Source organism: Triticum dicoccoides, chromosome 4A (assembly GCF_002162155.2).
Source record: "Triticum dicoccoides isolate Atlit2015 ecotype Zavitan chromosome 4A, WEW_v2.0, whole genome shotgun sequence".
Classification (NCBI taxonomy): Eukaryota; Viridiplantae; Streptophyta; class Magnoliopsida; order Poales; family Poaceae; genus Triticum; species Triticum dicoccoides.
In genome coordinates, this window is record NC_041386.1 from 580411114 (window position 1) to 580433642 (window position 22529).

The 22529-nt window shown below is 44.8% G+C and overlaps 1 protein-coding gene across 1 annotated transcript in view; it reads left to right on the forward strand.

The window, feature by feature from the left end:
- Positions 1-7338, forward strand: part of LOC119283692 (outer envelope protein 64, chloroplastic) — a 10305-nt gene extending 2967 nt beyond the window's left edge. Inside the window, exons 3-14 of the mRNA XM_037563132.1 lie at positions 1357-1509; positions 1697-1821; positions 2685-2810; positions 2915-3097; positions 3172-3316; positions 3804-3963; positions 4844-4978; positions 5464-5664; positions 6110-6237; positions 6393-6444; positions 6727-6796; positions 6877-7338. Coding sequence (XP_037419029.1) covers positions 1357-1509; positions 1697-1821; positions 2685-2810; positions 2915-3097; positions 3172-3316; positions 3804-3963; positions 4844-4978; positions 5464-5664; positions 6110-6237; positions 6393-6444; positions 6727-6796; positions 6877-6959 — 1561 coding nt within the window. The 3' untranslated portion in view covers positions 6960-7338. The remainder of the gene's footprint in view (positions 1-1356; positions 1510-1696; positions 1822-2684; positions 2811-2914; positions 3098-3171; positions 3317-3803; positions 3964-4843; positions 4979-5463; positions 5665-6109; positions 6238-6392; positions 6445-6726; positions 6797-6876) is intronic.
- Positions 7339-22529: the final 15191 nt, after the last annotated feature.

Below are 22529 nucleotides of genomic sequence, written 5' to 3' on the forward strand. Positions count from 1 at the left end.
GATGGAGGGCGCGCCGGGCAGCTAGATGCAGGGGCGCAGGGGGAAACGTGCGGGCTTGAAGGTCCGTCGCCACTGGACAGGGCAGGAGGAGGAGGGGCAGGGAGCGGGGATACATACCTGCGCCGCCGCCGCCTCCTCAAGCTTCCGTCTCGAGCGGGGAGGAAAGGGCTAGTGTCACGCGGGGACGGAAGGGGCAGGCCGCCGCTGCCTCCTGAAGCGTTGTGTTTTCCGGGATCAGCTCAATTCGACCCAAATCGGCAGTGACCTCTGTATTGCGGCACGGCTACGCTAGTGGACGCGATTTCCACGCTGTATTGGGCTCATTTCGGTCCGCTCGTTTCTGTAAACATCCGAATGCCTGAATTAGCAAGTAGCCAATACCAAATCCAATACAAAGGCTCTAATTCAGACATCCGAACATAGTGTAGATGTATTTGTTAGCTATAGTGCTATAACGATTCTAAAAATCTATACCAATCCTTTAAATATTTCCCTAAATGAGCTTTAGTACTTGAGGTATTCTCTGGAAACTTTGTCGTGGGCTATATCTGTTTCCTAGAGGGAATTCTATTTCCCTGCAACCCTGCTGACACGGGTGTAAGCTGTTCATCCAAAATTCCGAATAGATGGTTGGTACTTCACAGCCATCCTTGAATGTATTATACAAATAAGCATCAATATATGCTTGTGGCATACTTCCCCCGAACCGAAATTATGTCCTTTAGGACATTGAAAGTCTTCAAGCTAGTACTTCGACCATCAGTTTCTGTGCGAATATGTTGCCTCACATTAAAGTAATTATACATTATAAAAGTATATTTCATGATAGATCTTGTAGTATCAATTTGATGATTAATTTAATATACTAAGTAAATCTTACTGGGCAGCAGGCCTGGTTAGCAATCATAAATCTTCTCTAATAGATAGTCAAACTTATAAATGTTTGACTAACGAAAAAGAAAATGCTAAAAACACCTACATTTTGGATTGGAGGTAGTATTATTTCGTGCTCATTAAGGAAATGCTATCCCATGCGATCCTGCCAGCACCATTGTGGAGGCTATTTATCCAAAATTCCAAATAGATGGTTGCTACTTTACAGCCAGTTCTTGAATTGTATTGTATGAATGAGCATCCAATTAATGTCTGTGGCATATTATTTGGCGCTTAATAGCATCCATGTTACCATGTATATTTGTGTTGCTTCTATTCTTTAATGTACACTCCACTGCTCCAAAAATGTTGTTGTGCTTACTGGAACGTGGCAGACCAGTTCATCTACATGGTTACAGTCCTTTCTGCATGTATTACTCGTCCTTGAGCACTTGTATGATAGACTTGCTTTGATGATTGCAGATTCCATGTCAGTGGTTATATAACAAGTTTTGGCAGCCTAGAATGGGCGAAGACACATGATGCAGCAACACAAACATCTCTAGTGGTTTCAACTCTTGTAGACGGTGGTGCTATTTGTGTTGGGAAAACTGTCATCGATGAGATGGCATATAGGTATTTTCATTTTGCTTTCTGTACGTAGCTTCGCGGAACTGTATTAAGGCTTAATTTTTTTCTTTATTTCTTTAGTTTTTAGTGCCGTGTCATAAAGATGATACATGTTCCTTAGATTTGTGGAGTAGTTTTCCAGCTTTCCAATAATCTTGTATCTGTGCTGACTTAATGTACATTGCTTGTCCAGTATCCATGGTGAGAATAAACATTTTGGTACACCAACAAATCCTGCAGCTTCCGATCGAGTACCTGGAGGATGCTCAAGTGGATCAGCTGTTGCTGTTGCTGGTGGCATGGTAGATTTCGCCTTGGGTAAGTTGCTCTCTGGAGCATTCTTATTTAAGCAAAAAATGAAGTTTATTAACATTATTATTTGCTGCTGGTGCTTCATTATCCTTCTGATGCCAAATCTTTAATGTTGAAAGTAGCGAGAACCAGGGGAATTTTTCCCAATGTAGCATTTGCATGCAACTTATGATACTTGCTGTCTCATTTACTAGTGTTTGCAGCATTTTGTTTTTACTAGTGGTATTGCTCGCCACTCGACAGTGTTCACGATTGTTTTCACGTGGTGAAATGTGAATCCATACCCATAGTTAAACTTGGTTCTCTCTTGATTAACAGATATACTTTACTAAGTTGTGCTTGTGCACTTGATGCACTTGATGGATTAACCGGATTGTAGTTGCATCTCAAGCTCATTCTGTGACCTTTTTGCAGACAAAGATTGTTTTTTCTTGCGAAAATTCAGCATATTCTACCAAAGATAACAAGACAATAGTTACTATCTATCGAGTTTACTCTGGACACCATTAGAAATAATAATATAATGGAGAGGAAGATAACCGGTCTGCAAGGATATAGGATTATAGCCATTTAATTCATATCCCTGCTCAGTGGGTCTGCTATTTTTACTGTGTAGATGTCAAGCATAAAAGAGAAACTTATGTGTTTTTCCCCTTTTTGTAACTAAATTTATGTGGGGTTATTCCAGTACAGTTTCTTACTGAGGCTTGGACTTTTAAAAGCTTCTGGATCTTGAAATCCGCCACTATTCGTACTGGATCTTTCTTGACTGTTATTTTTTCTGTTGAACTGTCTATGCTTCTTATAATGTTATTATCATGTCTCTAACTTACATACATAAGTGCTACACTGATAATGTGGTGTGGTAGGTATTGATTCCATTGGAGGAGTAAGGGTACCAGGTGGCTATTGTGGCGTACTGGCGTTCCGGCCTTCACATGCTGTTATATCCAACAGTGGTGTTATTCCTGTAGCTCCTAGCCTAGACACTATAGGTACCTCTAAAGAATCTTTATTCATCTAAACTACATGAATTTTATAGGTCTTGACTTCTAAACAGAAATCATCATGTCTTGTTATTTTCTTCTTTCTGTTGTAGGCTGGTTCGCAAAGGATCCGATTGTACTGCGTCGTGTTGGTCATCTTCTTCTGAAATTATCTTATACTGATATTCGTCTACCCAGACACTTCTACATAGCAGATGATTGTTTTGAAATTTCAAAGATACCTGCAAGAAGGTTAACTCAGGTGGTCGCAAAATCTGTGGAAAAGCTGTACGGAAGTAAGTGCATCCTCCTTACACCATCTCTTGTCTTTTTTTTTATTTGCTGGAAGTTAACTCATGCCTTTCCTCAGGACAAGTCTTGAGTCATGTGAATCTTGGAAATTATTTGGCTTCAAAAATACCCAGCCTGCGGAACTATTCAAACGGGCAAAAGAATGGGGACTCAAAGTTTTCTTCATTGCAAGCACTTTCTAGTGCCATGCAGTTGCTTCACAAGTACGGTTCCTGCATTATTACAGATCCTATTGTTCCAAAAAGAAGGAAATAATGGTTCATTGTGAATTATGATTTTTATATTTCCTCCTGTGGTTTCTGTCTGCTGTCTATCTGCTAGCCATGTAAAAGCAGGTGTGGTCGTGTTGTAGGTTCATTTTACGGTACTGTTAGTTGAACTTCGTAGGGTTGCATGGTTCTCTTCTTTTCTTGTAACTATTTCATGTTTTGGTGGTCACCAACAAAGAACATCAAATGCTGTTTAGTACATAAAGGCTGGCATGCTTGTCTTACTTTGGTTTGGCTTTGGTGTAGAAAATTTAGACTTGTTCTAGAATTGAGATGAACGCTCTTGTATTGTTTATGATATATCTGATGATATAAGTTAGAATTTTCACCTTACATATATACAAATTTCTCTTTCACTTTGCCATACTTGGACATGTCGTTGTGATGCAGTGTAATATTGCTATTTTCTTATTCAATCCAGGCATGAATTTAGAGATCAGCATAACGAGTGGATAAACTCAGCAAAGTCTGCTGTTGATGCTTCCATAGTTGGTAATTTGTCTGATGATGGTGATTCAACTATTAATATCGTCCAAGATGCAAGAAAGGAAGTGCGCTTAGCTCTCAACACACTTCTTAAGGTAAATATTGAGTTCATACTACAATTCTGTGAAATTATTGTATATGTGCGTACATTATCAGGAAAAACCATTGTTGATCCTGTGATTAGTTTCTTGGCGCATTCATTTGCCATTACCTATAGTTTTGCTGGATATATTTCACTGAAGAAAACCCTATACTGTATCTCTTTGATTCTGAAAATGTGATCTGCTCAAAGCTTGTGGACTTCAATTGGTAAAACAAAGCTAGTGTTTTGTAGTGTTTACAAATGTTTTTTTATATGAAATTTATGTATTATGTGCCAAGTGGATCAAATCAAGAAATCAACTGATTATGAGGGTAAACTTGAATATATATATTTCTGCTGGAAGGCAAGTACATGGTTAACTGCAAAGGTTTTACCCACAAGTTTGGTGAGTTGACTTGGCAAACTGCTTTGTTTGCCCGAAGCCAGCTTGTTCACAATTATCAGGAATATTAGGTGCTATTGGAATATGATATTCAGATAATTCCTTGGAGTTTATATAGCATCAAGTAGTGCATATCATGGAAAATGTCCATCTTTACTGGCCAAACAAAATACAATCACTTTTTTTCAACCCCAACAATTCTGCCATTATTCTTTGCAATTGACCTGCCTTTTTTTAAGGGAACTCAAACTGGCATGTTTCTTCTGTATATGTTGAGAAAGTCACAGAAATCTTATCTAGTATTGGAAAAAACAGGTTTGCCTACTGTATCCTTGATGGGAGGAGATTATTTCCCCATTCTGCTTGTTTGCTGCTTTGTTTACTTGTTTTGCAATCTTGCATGCAACTGGATTTGCTGTGATGAATGATCATCTTATTAAGTGATAATGTAGCAATGCCTTTTCTAATTGTGATGCTATGTTATCCTTAGGATGATGGAATTCTGGTCATCCCAACTGCTCTGGGATGCCCTCCAAAACTTAATGCCAGGGAGCTCTCGTCTACAAGCTACAATGCTGAGACATTATGCCTTCAATCTTTATCTAGTATGTCTGGGTGTTGTCAGGTATAGTATTTTTCAGTGTAATTTTAGATTACTAGCATGCAAACCTTGTTATTACCTCTGATGAGCTTCCTTTTGTACTTCTTTTTGCCTTTGAACCTTGTTATTATTGCATGTGGATGATAGCTAGTGGTATGAATGCATTGACCTTTGGCCTTTCATATGCCAACCGTGAAAAGCTGACAATTGCTTATTTTTGTTTAGTTGCTTCAGTTAATTGATGTGTGGGTAGAGAAGCAAATTATCTCTGAGATTTTACTTCTAATTTTTGTGGAGAAGCAAATTATCCTGTCCATGGTTATGAATTTTAGTGGTTATTCTCACGATCTATCCATCATGTGTGAAGGTTGTAGATATATTGATCATATTTGTAAATGTTGGTGAGGGTATGAATTTACCCATGGGTTTAGCTACAAGGCATGGATTTTCATTCCTAATAAGCCTTTACTGCCCTTTTACCGATTCAACAATATTGATTTCCTTTTCAGGTTACCGTTCCCATCGGTACACATGACAAGTGTCCTATTTCGGTTTCCTTCATTGCGAGGCATGGTGGTGATCGCTTTTTGCTGGACACCACTCAAGCCATATATGCCACCATCCAAGAGCAAGTTGAGGTCCTAGCCAAATCTAATCCTTCAAGTAAAGAGGCGATGAGTGAAGAAGCTGCTGAAGCTGCTAAAGAGAAAGTCAGTTCCCATCTTTATTATGGTCATCTACAAGTAGCTTTTGTTTTTCAAACTTTTGCTTAAAGAACCACAACCACTGCTTTTTCCTAGTATTATCTTACAATAGTTATGGTACCATACTATGCCAATGCGACAGTAGTTCACTACTTGAAGAAATAACTGATTGGTGTTACATCTTAGAGTTTGACAAATTGAATTGCACTTTATGGGTGTTACATTCTAGTACTTGATAGATTGGAAGTGCTAGTCTCTGCATCTAGGGACTTGCTCTGTATATGGATGCACACACACAAATCCTTGGTTGTGCACTGAACCTATTTTTCATGTCCCAGGATTATTATCACTTTTGACTCGGAAGCAAAGCTTCCCATACAGGATTGTGAGTGTTAATTATATTGTCTTTGTTCTTACTTGGGGTTCTTTTCTATCACTTGCTACTTGACAGGGTAACAGTGCATTTAAGGAGAAGCAATGGCAAAAGGCAATAAATTTATATACTGAAGCAATCAAATTAAATGGCAAAGTAGCAACATACTACAGTAACAGAGCTGCGGCTTTTCTAGAGCTAGCTAAGTACGATCTTTTCCCCCTTTGTAATATTTTGTCTCCAATCTATCGTAGAGAGCTGGCATGTATGAATGTTTGCCATTTATCTTTGAAGGGCTTGGATGCATGAGTGTTTATTTGGCACTTTGGTTACTCATGATTATTTATTTTGGACTTTTCAGTTATCGCCAAGCTGAGACAGATTGCACTAGCGCCATCGATATTGATCCAAAGGTTAGTATCTGCTTTCTTAGTTTCAACTTTCAACTTTGAAGCATGATATGACCTATACCTTCACATTTACATATTATTCGACTTTATAAATGTAAGTGTAGCCAATGAGATAAAAATGTACTCCCTCCGTTCCAAATTACTCGTCGTGGTTTTAGTTCAAATTTAAACTAAAACCACGACAAGTAATTTGGAACGGAGGGAGTATGTTCTAACTCTGTTGAGATTGTGATGGTTTATGAGTTTTGCGTGATTGGTTGAGTTGCTATTTATGTAACATTTCAGATTGTCAAAGCTTATTTGCGAAGAGGCACGGCAAGAGAGATGCTTGGATACTATAAGGAGGCTGTCGATGGTCTGTCTTTCATTTCCCTTTGCTTGATACTCAAGTAATCTGGATAAACTAATTGTTTACTTGTTGACCGTGTCTTGCAGATTTTAGCCATGCCCTTGTTCTAGAACCAATGAACAAGACGGCTGGCGTAGCTATCAATAGATTAAAGAAGCTATTCCCGTAAGTGCCAAGCCCATGGAATTATTTCTCTGAAAATATGGCTGCTGATTTTGTGCACAAACAACTTCTTCGAGTCTTGGGGATGGAACGGAAGTACCTAAGCGCCATGGATCTGTGATGCCACATATGCTCTGTGTGGGCTTTGCAAGGTATGCTGGTGGCAACGGAGCTGTTATCTGTGGAGTCATTTTACATGTTTCCCCCAAGTTTTGAGAAAGCAAAGTAAAAAAAGCGTAGGTTTTTGGGAGTCGATCATAGCAGCAATGTCCGATCTACCAATGCTCCCCGTCATGTATAATATCGATTTTGACAATTATTTGTTGAAACAGCTTGATTTTGCCAGTAAAATGGTCTGCAGTGCTGCCGTATGCATTCTTTTGCTATTCTGACTGATGCGGCGTTCAGGTTCAGGTTAAACGGCAGCCTCAGGTGAAGTCTCACTGAGGCTGTTGGGCAACAACCCTTTTTGCTTACATGTTTGCTCTCACTGAATTTAGAAGACATTTCAACCTTCTCTTTTGGTGTGGTTGTTTGCATGTCCCTGTCACTGAATTTTCATGTACCTGAAGGTGTCTGGGTCAGTGATGTGTGCCTAATATGATGGTATGGATTGCTCAGCGCGGGACCGTCGGTCCTGTGCATGGACATGAAAGTGGGGTCTTGGGCGTTGCGTTCACTGACGAAGTTAGGCTTAGTCTGTTGGGTCACTTTTGGATCAAGTACAGGAGCACCAGCTGTGCCTTAGGCCATTGACTCGTTGGTTATAGAGTAGCAATCAAGCGACGTGGCAGGGAAAGAAAAGCTGGTATCATAGGTGTCTGCCCCCAGATGTCTCGGTGCATGATGATTCCCAGCTTGCTCCGTGCTAATCTACATCAGACATTCAGGTGCCGTCATCCGTTAACGAATTATTGTATCAGGCCAACCAATATCAATACCAGTTCACACGCGCTCTGAGTAATAATAATAAGCGGTAAAGAGGACAGCTTGATCTTGTGCTTCGACTGGTACGGACACACGCGGCAAGGTGCCGGCGCCTAAGCTATCTCCAACTTCTTGTTTCCGCAACCGGAAGAGAAATGATTTTATCATTGGAGGGCGTTACAGAAAAAAAAAACATCCCCAACTGCATCTATCCACGGAGGAGAGGAGCTCTCCTTTGACTTGGCTTCCACTAGCGTTTGCCCAACGGAAAGTGATCCCTTTCGCCATCGCAGAGCAATCGCACGAGCGGGTCATCCATCAGATCATCAGAGATAGAAAAAAGAGAGAGAGAGAGCTCATGATCGGGACCATGCGTGAACAGAACAGTACGTCGTGACCACAGTACAGTTCAAACTTTATCGGAGCTATCGAGAGGTTACGAGATGGGGAGAGAATGAATAGGGCGTGACCGCTGCCCGCGCCGGCACGACGGACCGCCCAGCGACTCGTGGCGATCATGCGAGACTAATGAACCAACGAATTTAGCCCCCATCCGGCCATTTTTCATCAAGGAACTAGTACATGAAATCCCAGTACGAGCATAGCAACCACCTTCCTCGAGACCCTACCCTACCAGGAGTGGCAAAGATATTTTCTTTTGTACTAGCAAAGATTGTTAAATAAAGCGACCAGCAGACTCTCTAATAAACATGCCCATGTGGTACGTGCTTGTATCATTATTCATATCGAGCTTGGGGTTGGGTTGCTTGGGGGTCTACCAGTCTAGCTAGCACGGCCGGGTCGGACCAATCATCATACACGGTGCTAGCATGGACCGGTATATCGAAATTACTAAGTACTCGTTGCAAAGTATACTTCACTTTCTCAGATCGCGATAAGTGGCGCACATGCAGCATGGCACGTGTCGCAACCTGAAAATTTTTCTTTTTTTCGTAGATCCGTTTATTCAAAATGTTTTATCTTTTAAATCGTGCGTCCAAATCTCGAACCGTTTTCACTATTGAATTCCTCGCGTCGAGATCTTCAAAACTAGATCCCATGTTGATAGGTTTTGACAAACTTTTTTTCACGAAAAAAAGCGGACGGAAAAAACCAGGCGAAAAAACCGAAACCGGGAGCATGGTTTTTTTCTCTTTCCGAAAGAGGCACGCCCGTGCCTTTCATGGAAGCAAAACCGTGACTCTCGTGGAAGGAAAAAAACAGAAAACACGTTTTTTTTTCTGTTTCTGAGAGGCACGATCGTGACTCTCGCGAAAGCACAACTGTTCCTCTCGCGGAAGCAAAACCGTGACTCTTGCGAAAGAAAAAAAAACGCGTATTTTTTTCCCTTTCTGAGAGGCACTGCCGTGACTCTCGCGAAAGCACAACCGTGCCTCTCGTGGAAGCAAAACTGTGACTCTCGCGAAAGAAAAAAAAAACAGAAAACGCGTTTTGTTTTTTCCTTTTCCGAGAGGCACGTCCGTGACTCTCGCGAAAGAAAAAAAAACAAAAAAATGTGTTTTTTTTGTTTCCGAAAGGCACGGTCGTGACTCTCGCTAAAGCACAGCCGCGCCTCTCGCGAGAAAAAAACCGTGACTTTCGTGAAAAAAAAGAAAATGCGTTTTTTTTCGCGAAATTTATTTTTTATCGAAAAGCTAAGAAAGACCGGAGGAAAACCAAAACGTCGAAAAAACAAAAAAAAACCGTTTAAAAAGCCGAAAACACGTGTGAAAAAATAAAAAAAAATCTGAAGGGAGCGCCCAGAGCGCAATACGTGGCAAATGGCTGAGAACGTGCCAAGTAGCGCTGATCGTTGCGATGCTTCCGAAGGAGCGCTAGTTAACTAGTTGCTCCCCCGATATATTCGATCCAACAGCGCTATCTTGGGCCTACACCAACTTGCTCTCCAATCCTCGTCTCCTTGGTGCATCTGGGCCACTACGCTCGTGCAGCAGCGCCCATGGCGAATGATACGTTGGCTGCGTGCGTTGCCGTTGCCGTTGCCGACTAGTACGTCGTCCCGTTTACTTACTACTGGTGCGCGGCTGGGCAGGTCGACCTCGCACGTACGAGAGGACGGACGGACCACCATGCAATTGCAACCAACCACAGCATCGCATTCCCTGCTGCATGGCTTTCCGCTGCGAGATCTACCTATCTGACGCCTGACGGGCCTTGTGTAGCATTCATCTTGGCAGCGCCAGCGCCAGCATATGGTGTCTGTATTCCTTTTCGTGCATGTGATGTAGATGCAGGTCATGTGGTGGATCCCGGCCGGGTCAGTGCATGCATGGCTGCAACTTTGTGGGTGAGGCTGGTCATAGTGGGGAGTAACTATGCATATGACACTAGTCTAAGTTACTACTCTCATACTGCAAAATACCTTAGCAGTAGTGTCATATATTATTTCATTTATTATCTTATAGACTCATTTTACCTCGGAAAGAGCTATGTTACAGTAACATATTATGTTACTCCAAACACATTTCTCCTCATTAAATACTTGCCACATAAGCAAAATTGTTTTGGAGTGTGTTAAGTTACTACCTAAGTTACCCCACTATGGCTAGCCTGATAGCCTGTAAACTCGATCACTGTGCATGCAACACTGGTCTGGTACTGGTAGGATGCTCTGTTTGGCATGCAGACGTTCACACGGCGATTAACAAACCAGTCATTCACTCTCATCAAAGCTCGATCAGGATGGGCTCTGCATGTGCATGGCATGTACTCGTACGGAGTACTAGCTGCTTGGCTAAAGCGCGGGGAACATATATGCCCTACAATTTAATTGCATGGTCAATCGAGTAGTTTGATCTATTTTCTGGTACTATATATGTTCAGCATGTCGACGTGCACGTAACCGGTCCGCGTCTACCGGCGGGGCTGCGAGCCTCCCCGCTGCCGCCGCGGCCGGTGCCTGCCGGGTACATGCAACTGTCCGGCCACCCACCTCCCGGGCCCCTGCCGCGCCTGACCCACCGCCGCACTCACTGGTTTCCTGCGCCCGCCGGCCGGGCCGGTCTGCTCCGCCCCACGCGCGGCGTGACCCGTCTATCTAGAGTTCGCCCGTGAGTCCGTGACGGTGAGGGACGTCCGACGGTGAGAGCTCGCTCTGCCAGCGCCGTTGCCCATTGCCCACAGGTGAGGTGCATGCGTCGTCCACAGTGCGCGCGAGAGGCTCAAGCAGAGAGGCGACGCCTGCACGCACGCGCCCTGGCCTCTCCAGCACGTAACATCATGCATGCACAGTACGTGTACGGTGTACCCCGTTGTGACCACTACAGAGCTGAGCTGATAGTGCGTGCGTGCACCACGCCGTTTGCTTTTTCACCGGCGAATTCTTTCTTTCTATCAGAGGTTCGGTTCGCGGGGCTCGGCCAGAAAAGCAAAATAAAGCCGACGGGACCTGACGGACGATCGATCGAGGAGGTGCAGTGCTGCTGGCTATGGCCGACTCCGACCGGACAAGACGTCACTTGCCAATGCCCATCCCTCCTCTGATTCTCTCACGGAATGATCGATGTGCTACGCACGTTGCATACGAACACTAACAAGAGTAGCCGCTACTTAATTTTTAAACAGTAGTTACATGTCAGTCGATTGACTTTCAAATTTGGGTCGGTCGATTTTGATGTTCGCCAAATAAATCAGGCAGAAGTCATGCATGTATTTACGCCGGCACTGCATGGCATGGCACGTAGTCGTACAGAACAGGATTCGTGGAGCTTTACGGTACGTAACACTGTACCATGCACACAAGCCGTACGCTCGTAACGCCTTTCATCTTTCGTCAAAGATGATATAGCCCCTAGCACGCGTTTGGCTACAAGCAAGCACCACAGAACCACCCAACATTCTTCCTCCACGTCTAGATTTCACAAGGCAAAACAAGAAAATGAGAAGATATTTCACGTCTTGGTGGTGGCAATCTCCTCCGTAGACGCATCCGATTTTGACGTGTAATGTCTGTTTTTTCTTTTGCGAATCGACGTGTAAAATATCTGTTAATTGGCAAACGATTCAATCTTTTCCAAATAAAATAAAATTGAGAAGGCAAACGGCTTGCGTTATTGCTAATCAACTTGGACGCATGACCCGGACTAGTGATGCCTTGGGTGATAAGAAAATTAGATAGAGCAGGGTGTCAACCTCCGAGCAACCAACGTTAAGTGGGGCAAATGTATGCGACGGAACGACTGATTAGGGAGGGCATCTCGATCTCATTGAGATTTAAGTGGTGTATCTTAAGGCACCTTGCAAAAAGAAAAAGTGGTGTATCTTAAGGCGCATGCATGATTTGTGGGCGGATTCGGATAGGAAGCAGGCCATGGAGAGACGTGGATTGGCGAACCGACCGGACCAACCCTGTCACGGTCGAACAGAACTTATTCGTTGGGGACAGTTCAAGTATGCCGGCCATGGTGTATGTCACATCTTCTAACTGTCTAATGGTTGGACTAATAGATCGGCAGGTACGAAAATACGATGAGCGGATGGAGCACAAGGGCATGGGCGTTTGCATACTCGTGTCGTTGGAACGGGTGCATTTGAAAAGGACGGACCAGTGAGACTCACATTCGAGAAAATTTGGGATTCACAAGGACTTGATTAGCCTGTTGCCTAGGAAGATGTTTTTGCTGGGCCCTAGAAATGTGCTAGAGGCCGTATGCTAACCACAAAGAGAATACGTAGCGCACAGTTTTCGGAGCGAGATACTGCCCAGGATCGCCAAACTATCTGAGCTCCTGGAGAATCTCGCAGCGCTCATCAGAACCAGCGCCGTTTGAAAACTCTAGCACTGCTCGGCTCCTGAACGTCGGCAGAGCAATCCCCTGTGGCGTGCAACGTTTTGAACCTTTCAAAAAAAGGGCCAGGCATGCAATTCTGACGGCAAAACGGCATGCATGCATGGTCCATCCCAACGGCACAGGCAGCGCATCTCTTTTCTTTTCTCCTTGGAATTCTGCATGCGGCCGCTCGGCGGAAGACGCGGGTTTCATTCGTTCATTCGTTCGTTCGCTCACGTGAGGAGGCCAAGAGCAAGGGCATATATCGGGGGCGGGGAGGTCAGATGGGGGAACGCGACCAGATCGCCGTAACCCGTGAAGCCGACTGATTAACACCATTATCCGATGCGGGTTTCGATCGATGGATCAGATCGCGAAAACGGATCGGGGTTCGCTAAATTTCGTGTTTTGACCCTTTTCTGAAACCTATTCGAAATTTGACCCTAGTTTGAAAAAAATTCGAGATCTGACTCTTTTGCTACTGTTAGTGACCATATTGGTAGGGTATAACAGCCTACCGTCAAGGTCCCTGGCGGTAGGGTTGCATGTCCTACCGCCAAAACCTCCCAAGTATTGAACACAGTGTGTGCTCGTGTCTACCGCCAAATACCTTGGCGATAGGGTTGTGCAGGCTACCGCCAGCCAGGTTGGCGGTAGCGATGTTTCCTACCGTGAAAGTCCCTGGCGGTAGGCTGTTAGACTATATCGCCATAGACTCTGGCGTTATCAAAATGGTCAGATCTTGAATTTTTTTTAAACTAGGATCAAATCTCGAATAGGTTTCAGAAAAGGGTCAAAACACGAAAATTTGCCTCCGAAACAATCCTACTGCGGTGTTACCAGAAACAGATACAGGGAAAGTGCTTCGATCAAGACATCCGCAAGTGTGACCTCTGACCACCGCCACTGGACACAGTTAAGTAGTCCCCAGCGGAGCAGAGCAGAGCGGCCGGCGACCCCATGCAATGCAGCAGGGCAGCGGCGGACAAGGACGCCCGGACAAGGGATAACCTTTAGGCGCGGTTAGTTTAAGCTAATCGCGCTTTCGTGGTTTAAGCATCCCAAGAGATAGAGAGAGAGAGAGGTGGCCAGGCCGACCGATCGATCAGGGAATCAATCAGCACATTTGAATAGCTGCTGTGCGTGCCGGGCTGGGCTCAGATTGCTGAAGAGCGAGCAGTGGTGGCAATTATAGTAAGCAGTGTGCAATGGATTCCTTGAGTTCTCTGTCAACACTACGTACAGTAGAGTACTCTGTTTGCACACCTGCCTGCGGTGAATCGACGGACCACATGCAATGCAAGTGGCGGGTGTTTTGCTGCAGATGTGGCCCTCGATCCGCACTGCCGCTCGGTCGACGCGGGGGGTTCAGTTGCTCAGATGGGGTAAGTCGACGATCTACTGACAGCAGGAAAAATGACGAGTTTTTGGATGCATTTCGTGATGAAAATTCAGCATTTGAGTGAAACGGCAGAGCGTCTGCATCAAACTGCCCAACAGCCGGTAATAACCACTCACCTGAAGACTGCTCGCCGTCGCCGGCAGCAGCTGGCTCGACCAAATTTAACCAACACCTTATGTCGTCGACGTTGAAACTTCGTCGCTGCCTCGATAGCGCCATTAATTCCTCATGACATCCCAGTTCGTTGGTTCGTTCGTCAGCTAGTTATAGGCCTGGAAAATATGGCAGGTAACGGTCAGGCCCGTCGAGCTTGAATCAAGCGCACTTTTCAGGCCTCGTCGGCGATGAGGTCGCTCCTGCCCGCGGCGGCTGAGCTGTTAGGCATGCGGGCACGCGCTGACGCAGAACTGGCCCGGCTGCACTCACCTTTCGCCCCCATTTCTTTCGGCTTTGGGCTGTTCGCGTGTTGCCGTCACTGATTTTTGCTGTGCCACACCATGTAGGAGACGCCTGCATGGATCATGCATGGATTGCTCCAGACGGGTGGTTGGTCGATCAGCTGCCGCCCAAGTTAGGCCGAGGCTTTCGGGTCAAACGTACTACAGGAGCACTAGTCGCATGCATGGGCTTTGGTAGAGGCAAGTGAGCGATAATATCTTATCTTCAGGTGGGTAACAATAAACAAATGGCGCACAGAGAACAGCTGCTGACCGGCCACAACGCCGCCGGCGGCCAGCTCGTGCGACGGCGACGTTGCACGCGTGCACCGGCCGGCCGTGCGCCTAGTGCGGCTCTTCATCATTTTCAGAAGCGGGAAAGGAGCATCTTCGGCTGGCCTTTGACTTGTCCTCCACTAGCGGTTGCCGCCCAACAGGCGCAGCTGTGCATGTGTAGGCTACGGGACCACGTCATCCCCACTTGCACGAGCGGAGCCGGTCAGGGATAAGTAAGAAAAGGAAAAAGAGCTGGCGCTGGCCGAACAAGTGCGGCGTTGGCGGCGCCGCCGGCGACGCCGCACACGCATCCCGAGCGGTTCAGATTCGGCCTGAACAACCACCGGGCAAGATGCACCGGCGCCTCGCTCGCTCACGGTGGGTGCCCATGCTGGGACCGCAACGGAACCGCGTCGTGGCCACAGTTGAGATGAACAGAGCGCGTGACCACCGAACTGCGACCACGGCCGCTACTAACTCGCGCCGGCCGGACGGAACGAACGATTCGCTACTCATCTTTCTCTTCTCTTCATTAATGGATTCCTCAAGCTTTGAAGCTTAAGCCTTCGGCCGTTTCCAGTGTACGGGGTAGTAAATCACAGACGGTACGAGCGAGGCATGCAAATGTGTACGATGAGGGTGCCCAGGACACGTAAAGAGCTGTGGTGTATGTGTTGTGTACCATGTTATTTGACGGGTGTGGCTACGGGCCAGGTGACTGGATTTACAAATTTGGGCCAGTCACCTTTTCTCCGTCCACTTCGGCGGCCCAGGCGTGGGCTCGGCGAGCTACCGGGCTGTGCAGCAGCTGCTGTTATTATGTGTACCACCGCTCGCATGCATGCTAAGCTAGCCCGCTCGGAGTAGATAAAGCACAGCCACACCATATTCCACACCACATACTCTTTTTTTTTGCGTGGATTCCACACCACATGCTAGATACCGAATAATGTCAGGATCGGCACTATGATCATGTGTTTTTTTTTGAATTTCAAAGAAAAGGAATTCTACAACTCAAATTTTTTTCTACTTTTTTGTGTGCGCACATATAGTGTAGTACCCCTACAAATTTGCGTAAAACCCCATGTTTGCATGTGAGAGATAAAAAAGACGAATAATAATGAAGATAAAATGTTAAGACATCTGGATCACAAGCTAAGGGAACCCCACTTGGCCAATGTTTATCCATCTCTTTGTATCGTGTGCTAGTCCAATAAAAGAACTAGTGCCAGTAAAAGAACTAGTCCAATAAAAGGAATGAATTAGTGGCTTTGGTATTATTCATAAAGAAAAAAATAATAATAATAAAAATTGTGCACAACTTACATAGAAATTGCACTTTGTTATAATATGCAAGAATCAATATGTAATAGTGAAATTTTTGCAAAAGAAGAATTTTCCGAAAGTGTGGATGAATTAGTTGCATTGGTATTTGATCCACGGCATCTCTACTTCTCAAAATAAGAATAATGAAGTTTTCTATGAAAGAATAAAATAGTGGCATTAGTATCACCTTTTAAGAAGAAAGAAAATAAAGGAAAAACTAACACGCAATTTAATAAAAAATTGTGTTTTTTATAATAAGAAGACTAAGCATATAATAGTGGAGTTTTCGCAAAAAATGAAGAAGTTTTCTAAGGTTGGCACTACACTTTAAGAAGAAAGAAAAAAAAACAAAAAATAAATATAAACTAAAAAAATCAAAGTATGAAGTTTTCTAAGAAATAATGAATTTGTGTATTTGTATTACATTTAAGAGGAAGGAAAATTAACACTAATCTAAAACGGAAGATGTCAAAATTTGCACATAATTTATATAGAAATTTCACTTTTTGTAACATGCAAGAACAAGCATATAATAGTGAAATTTACACAAAAAACAAAATTTCCTAAGAAGGAAAGATTTGTGGCATTGGTATTACCATTAATGAAAAATGAAACTAAAACTAAAACAAAATCGAAGTAATGAATATTTTCTAAGAAAGAATGTCTTAGCGGCTTTGGTATTACCCTTTAATAGGAAAGAAAATAAAATAGAAACTAAAACAAGATAATAATTGTGATTTTTTAAGAAAGAAAAGAAACTGAACCAAAAAGAACTAAAAAATCAAAATAATGAAGTATTTCTAAGAAAGAATGAATTAGTGGCTTTGGTATTACCCTTTAAGAAGAAAGAAAATGAAATAGAAGCTAAAACAAAATCATTATAATGAAGTTTCTAAGAAAGAATGAATTAATGGCATTGGTGTTACCATTTACTAAGAAAGAAAAGAATAAAACAAATAATCTGCACACAATTTTCATAAAAATGCGCTTTTCAATAATACATAGGAATAAGCATATAAATAGTGAAATTCGCGAGAAGCAATCCTAAGAAGGAATTAATTAGTGGCATTGGTTTTACCCTTAAAGAAGAAAGAAAATAAAAACTTAAACAAAATCAAAATAATGAAGGTTTGTAAGGAAAATAAAAATTAGTGGCATCGGTATTACCCAGAAGAAAGAGAAAAAGAAACAACGACAAAGATTGCACACAATATTCACAAAAAATGCGTAATTCAAACATATGCAAGAATAAATATATAATAATAGAATTTTCACAAAAAACTACTCCTAAGAAGGAATGGATTTAGTCGCATTGATTTTACCGTTGAAGAAGAAAGAAAATAAATAATAACTAAAATTTTCAAAATAAAGAACAATGAATCCGTAGCAATAGTGTTACCATTTAAAGAAGAAAGATAACATAAAAAGCTTTTTAAAAAATTGCACACAACTTCGCTCTAAAATTGCACTTTTTGTAGGATGCAAACAATAATCATATAAGAGTGTAATTTTCACACATATTGCATTGTACTCATGTGTATACATATACACTTATCCAACATCAAAGAAAAAGAAAAACCAGCTAACAAAGAAAACAAAAAAGAAAAGCAAAAACACATAAAAAAACAAAGGGATAGAGGAGGGCTGGATCACACACTTAATGGGCTTTGGCGCAGTAGCAAAATATGGGGCCAGTCAAAAAAAACAAGCATAACCCAACAAACAACACAAAATGCAGCACGAATCTCAGAGCGAAAATTAATGGCCAGAAAATTGACTGGCCCAAATTCAAAAGTCAGGCAACTTACAAGTAGCTAAAGTGTTATTTGACTTATGAGCAACGATTTTTATGGCATTAGTTTTACCAACCAATTTATGGTTGGATGGTTAGGAGTACAGTGTTATCCTGAGCCCATCGGGGTTTAACTCATAAATTTGACATTCGTGCTTAAATTTTCTTGGATTTATTTCAGCTTTCCGATGATGTTCGTTTGATCAGAGGAGACGATCCCATCGACTATGAGTCATATGTGGTGACTTTGCCAATCTTAGAGCATCTCCAATAGACGGCCCATATGTAAAAATACCTAACTTTTGGACCGTCGAGAGCAGAAAACGCTGCTCCACCAGATGGTTCATATGTAAAAAAATTGGACCACCGCCTCCCGGAGATGTAAAATTGAAAACGTTGTGATGCGAATTTACATCACGAGATACAACTGATGTAAAACCGCGACCGCCCGCCAAACGCCCAACCGCCACTTCATTCCCCTTCCGCCTCGCGACCGCCCGTCCGTGACCGAGCACCAGCCGTCGAAAGTCACCGCCGGCACCGGCCAAGTCGCCATCGCCGCCACCGCCCCACATCGCCGCCGCCGCCCTAGCCCTCATCGCCTCCCTCGCCGGAGGGCGTCTGGCAGCCGCCACGGCATCACCGTTTCGGGAAGCAACCGCGGCTGGATTCGCCGACTCCGGCAGTCCACCGTGCTCCCTTCTCCTCGGCGCCTCTGTGCTCCCTTCCCCTCTGCGCTGCCGTCCGCAGCAGTTCTCCTCTGCGTCGCCATCTGCAGCAGCGACCAATCGAACCGCCGGCCATCTTCTTCCACCCCGCGCACAAGGTGTTCGACGAAATTCCCCAAGGTAAGAAAACAACAAAACTTGACGGTGGTTGTCTGCATTGTAGATGAGCTCGGTTGACTCCTCATTCATGAATGATTCATCTTGGGACAAGGAATTTGATTTGCATGAAGAAGAGAACATTGCTATGCTAGTGGCCATGCACAGGGGGAAGAAGCCAAAGCACGGTGGTTCCGTCTATGGTCGTGCGCTCATTCGGAGAGAACCGATTGATGCACACAAATGGTTGATGCGCAACTACTTTGGATCACCACCTGTTTTCCCGGAGTATTACTTTCGACGTCGTTTCAGAATGTCTAAAGACTTGTTCATCCACATTTGCAATTTTGTGAAGCAGCACAATCTAGCCTTCGAGTAGAGAAGAAAATGTGCTGGGTTGCTTGGCCATAGCATCGAACAGAAGGTCACTACCGCTTTGCGCATGATGGCATATGGTGTTTCGGCAGATTACATTGATGACAACTTGGCGACGGCAGAGAGCACTGCTATCTTCTATGTCAAGCAATTTGCAATGACTATGGTAGAAGTGTTTGGCCCATAGTACTTGAGAGCACCCAATGCTCATCACACTCAGAGGCTTTTGGAGATGAACAAAGCTCGAGGGTTGCCAGGTATGCTCGGGTCAGTGGATTGCATGCATTGGAAAATGGAAGAACTGCCCAAAAGCATGGCATGGACAATTCAAGGGTCAGGGGAAGGATGTCACTATCATTCTTGAGGCAGTTGCCGATCATGAAACATGGATTTGGCATGCATATTTTGTGATGCCTAGATCTTGCAACGATATCAACGTGCTTGACCAGACGACCAGTCACCTCTGTTTGCCAAGTTAGCAAATAGAGAAGCACCACCAATGACCTTCGAAGCAAATGGCCGCACATACAACTATGGGTACTATCTTGCAGATGGGATCTACCTAAAGTGGAGTACATTTGTCAAGCCGGTTGCAAAACCCGAAGTAAGAAAGAACTCGCCTTTCACAATGCACAACCGACCGCTAGAAAAGATGTTGAGAGGGCTTTCAGGATTTTGCAATCTCAATTTGCTATTGTGCGAGGACCATCTAGATTCTGGGATCAAAAGATCCTTTGGTACATCATGACTGCTTGTGTGATTATGCATAATATGATCATTGAGAACGAGCGTGAAAACATTTAGATTACAACTTCTATCACTTGATGGGCATTCCTGTTAACCCCATGCGAAAAGAACAACGCATCAGACGTTTCATGAAGGTGTACAACGAGATTAGAGACACCGATGTGCATGATCAACTCCAGAAAGATTTGATGGAAGAGCATTGGAAATGGCATGGCAAAAGAGCCGCATAGATTCATTATTTTTTTTGTGAAAAACTATGTTGTATTGTGCAAAACTATGCTGTATTTGTGTTGCATTTGATCTCGTGGATTTGAACAACTATCTAATAATTTGATATTGTGGGCATGTATATTTTTTATATTGTTTTTAGATGTTTTTTGCCATATGTGCGGCTGTACAGTGGCTGAACAGCAGCCGCGCGGCCGTCGGCTGGTTTCGCACCTTTGTTTTGGACCATCTGTTGGAGTTGCTTTTTTTACATCTCCATCTTGGATCATCTATTGGAGTTGAGACTTTTTTGGAGATGTAAAAAAACACTTTTTGGTGCTCCAAATTTGGACCATCACTGGTTTGGACCGCCCATATACATCATCTATTGGAGATGCTCTTAAGGTGCTCAAAGTGGTAGAGTGTGCGTGTGTGCAGTTAAAGGAGTGAGTGTATGTTCATGTATGTAAGCGAGTTAGATTGTACTGTGTTCTACAAAAAAGATTTGATCATGTATGACTTTGCTAGTTGTCGGTGTGTATTTTTATGCATGCGTTATTGTTGCTTCTATGCATCCTGAGTTCTTAACTATGAAGAGTCTGGATGTATGCTCATTGTGTTTGTATCCACGTGAGCTTGATGCTTCATTTTGCGTTAAAAAAATTTATCCATTGCCAAAAAGGGCTCACCCTTCGATAAATCTAAACCAAACATTAGAAACTTTGAGCACCTACCTCTAGACTAAGGGCATCTTCAACGCCGACCTTCAAACCTCCCGCATGCGTTCAAATCACGCTTTCCAGACAGCGGAAGCCATTCAACGTTGGCCTGTATCGGTTCGCAGAGCGGTCCAGGCGCGATTTCTCTCGCAAACAGAGTCAAATGTGAGGGGCTTTGTGAGAGTACGGACTCATCCTACACCCGCTTCTGACCGCCCTGGCCCACCACCCCCCTCCCGCGCGTTTTCGGTCAGTGCCGCTCCAGAGCATCCGCGACCGCATTCATGCCCGGCCAGAGCGGACACGACTGCTCACTGGCGCCGGCATTAAAGCGGTGCGCCGACCGAGAGAGCGCCCCCTGCACCGCTTCCTTGTGTAGGCGACTGCCGCGCGTTCAAATGATAGGACAACCACCCGTCTACCCGTCTACCGCCCACACTGATGGCACGCGGTTGCCAGGTTGTCTCCTCAGGCGCCACCCATCCGTCCCTGTGCCGCCCAACATTGATACAAAAGCTGGTGCACCAGCCATAGCTGCAGTCACCCACCTCCGATCGCTCTGCGCACCATTCCCACCTTTGATCCCTCTCCGCCAAAACTCTCTTGGACAGGCCAATGGAGGACGTTGCCGATGATGAACCGGTGCCACCCTCCTCCTCCGTGCAACCATCGTCGGTATATTGCACCATGGCCATCTGCGAGGCACGTGTCCATTACATGGACATGGTGCGGGAGAAGCAGTTCCTGGAGGCGCAGGCCGAGGCCGCCTACAACCACCACCTCCTCCAGGAGCATCTGCAGGTGGATGAGCAGTGATGAGGTCACCTATTACAGGTAGGGTCAAGGACTCATTATATATGACCCACATGGGGCCCATCACCACCATGGGTAGATCCCTGGACCATACCAGCATTCGTATGCATATATAAAGAAGTCCACTCGGACGCCTCGGTGGCACTCGGACGACCACCCGTCACTCGGCTGGACAACCACCACTCAGACCAAAGAGGTGAAAGGACGGCGTGTGAGCTGCAACGGTCGAGGAATCCTAAGTCACCCTTCAGGCGGAGTCAAGACTATTGTTATGTGTAACCATGGTAGTAGTGGTTCTTTACACCTGAACTGCTGCAATTAATGTCATTAAGTGCCCTGGCGACGTGGAGGACATGGGGCTGTGATGCACTCTATATAATCCGCACTCCACCTCTTGAGCTAGGGTCGAGCAACCTTTGTAACTATACCCATAAAAACCAAGCCTCAGGGCACGAGACGTAGGGCTATTACCTCTGCCGAAAGGGGCCCGAACTCGTTAAACATCAAGTGTTACACCTGCGCCGTAGCTAGGCTCTGCCCCTTATTCGTACCCCTAGTAGTCATTGTCAGGACCATAACCCCGACAATTGGCACCCACCGTGGGCTAGGCGTCTCGCAAAGTTTCACGACGCGGGTGGATTTTCCATCACCATGTTAGTCAGTTACGAAATCCGTTTCGGGATGATCTCCTTCATCGTCGACGATTTTGCGTGGCTTCGCGAGGCCCCGCTAGATGTGGAGGCGCTTCCCGTCTGCGGCGCGACGCACTTCGCGCATCCTCCTATGGAGTCCTTCTCTAGCAGCCCTCGGCTCCGTACCGAGTGGCCGCTCTCCCTCCCAGTCTCCCACTGTGCGCCGCCACAAGCATTCCGGATGCTCGCGGCTGCAGGGCTGGATCAAGCACGTCGTAGCCATCCAGGCCACGGAAGAGCATGTGGCGGC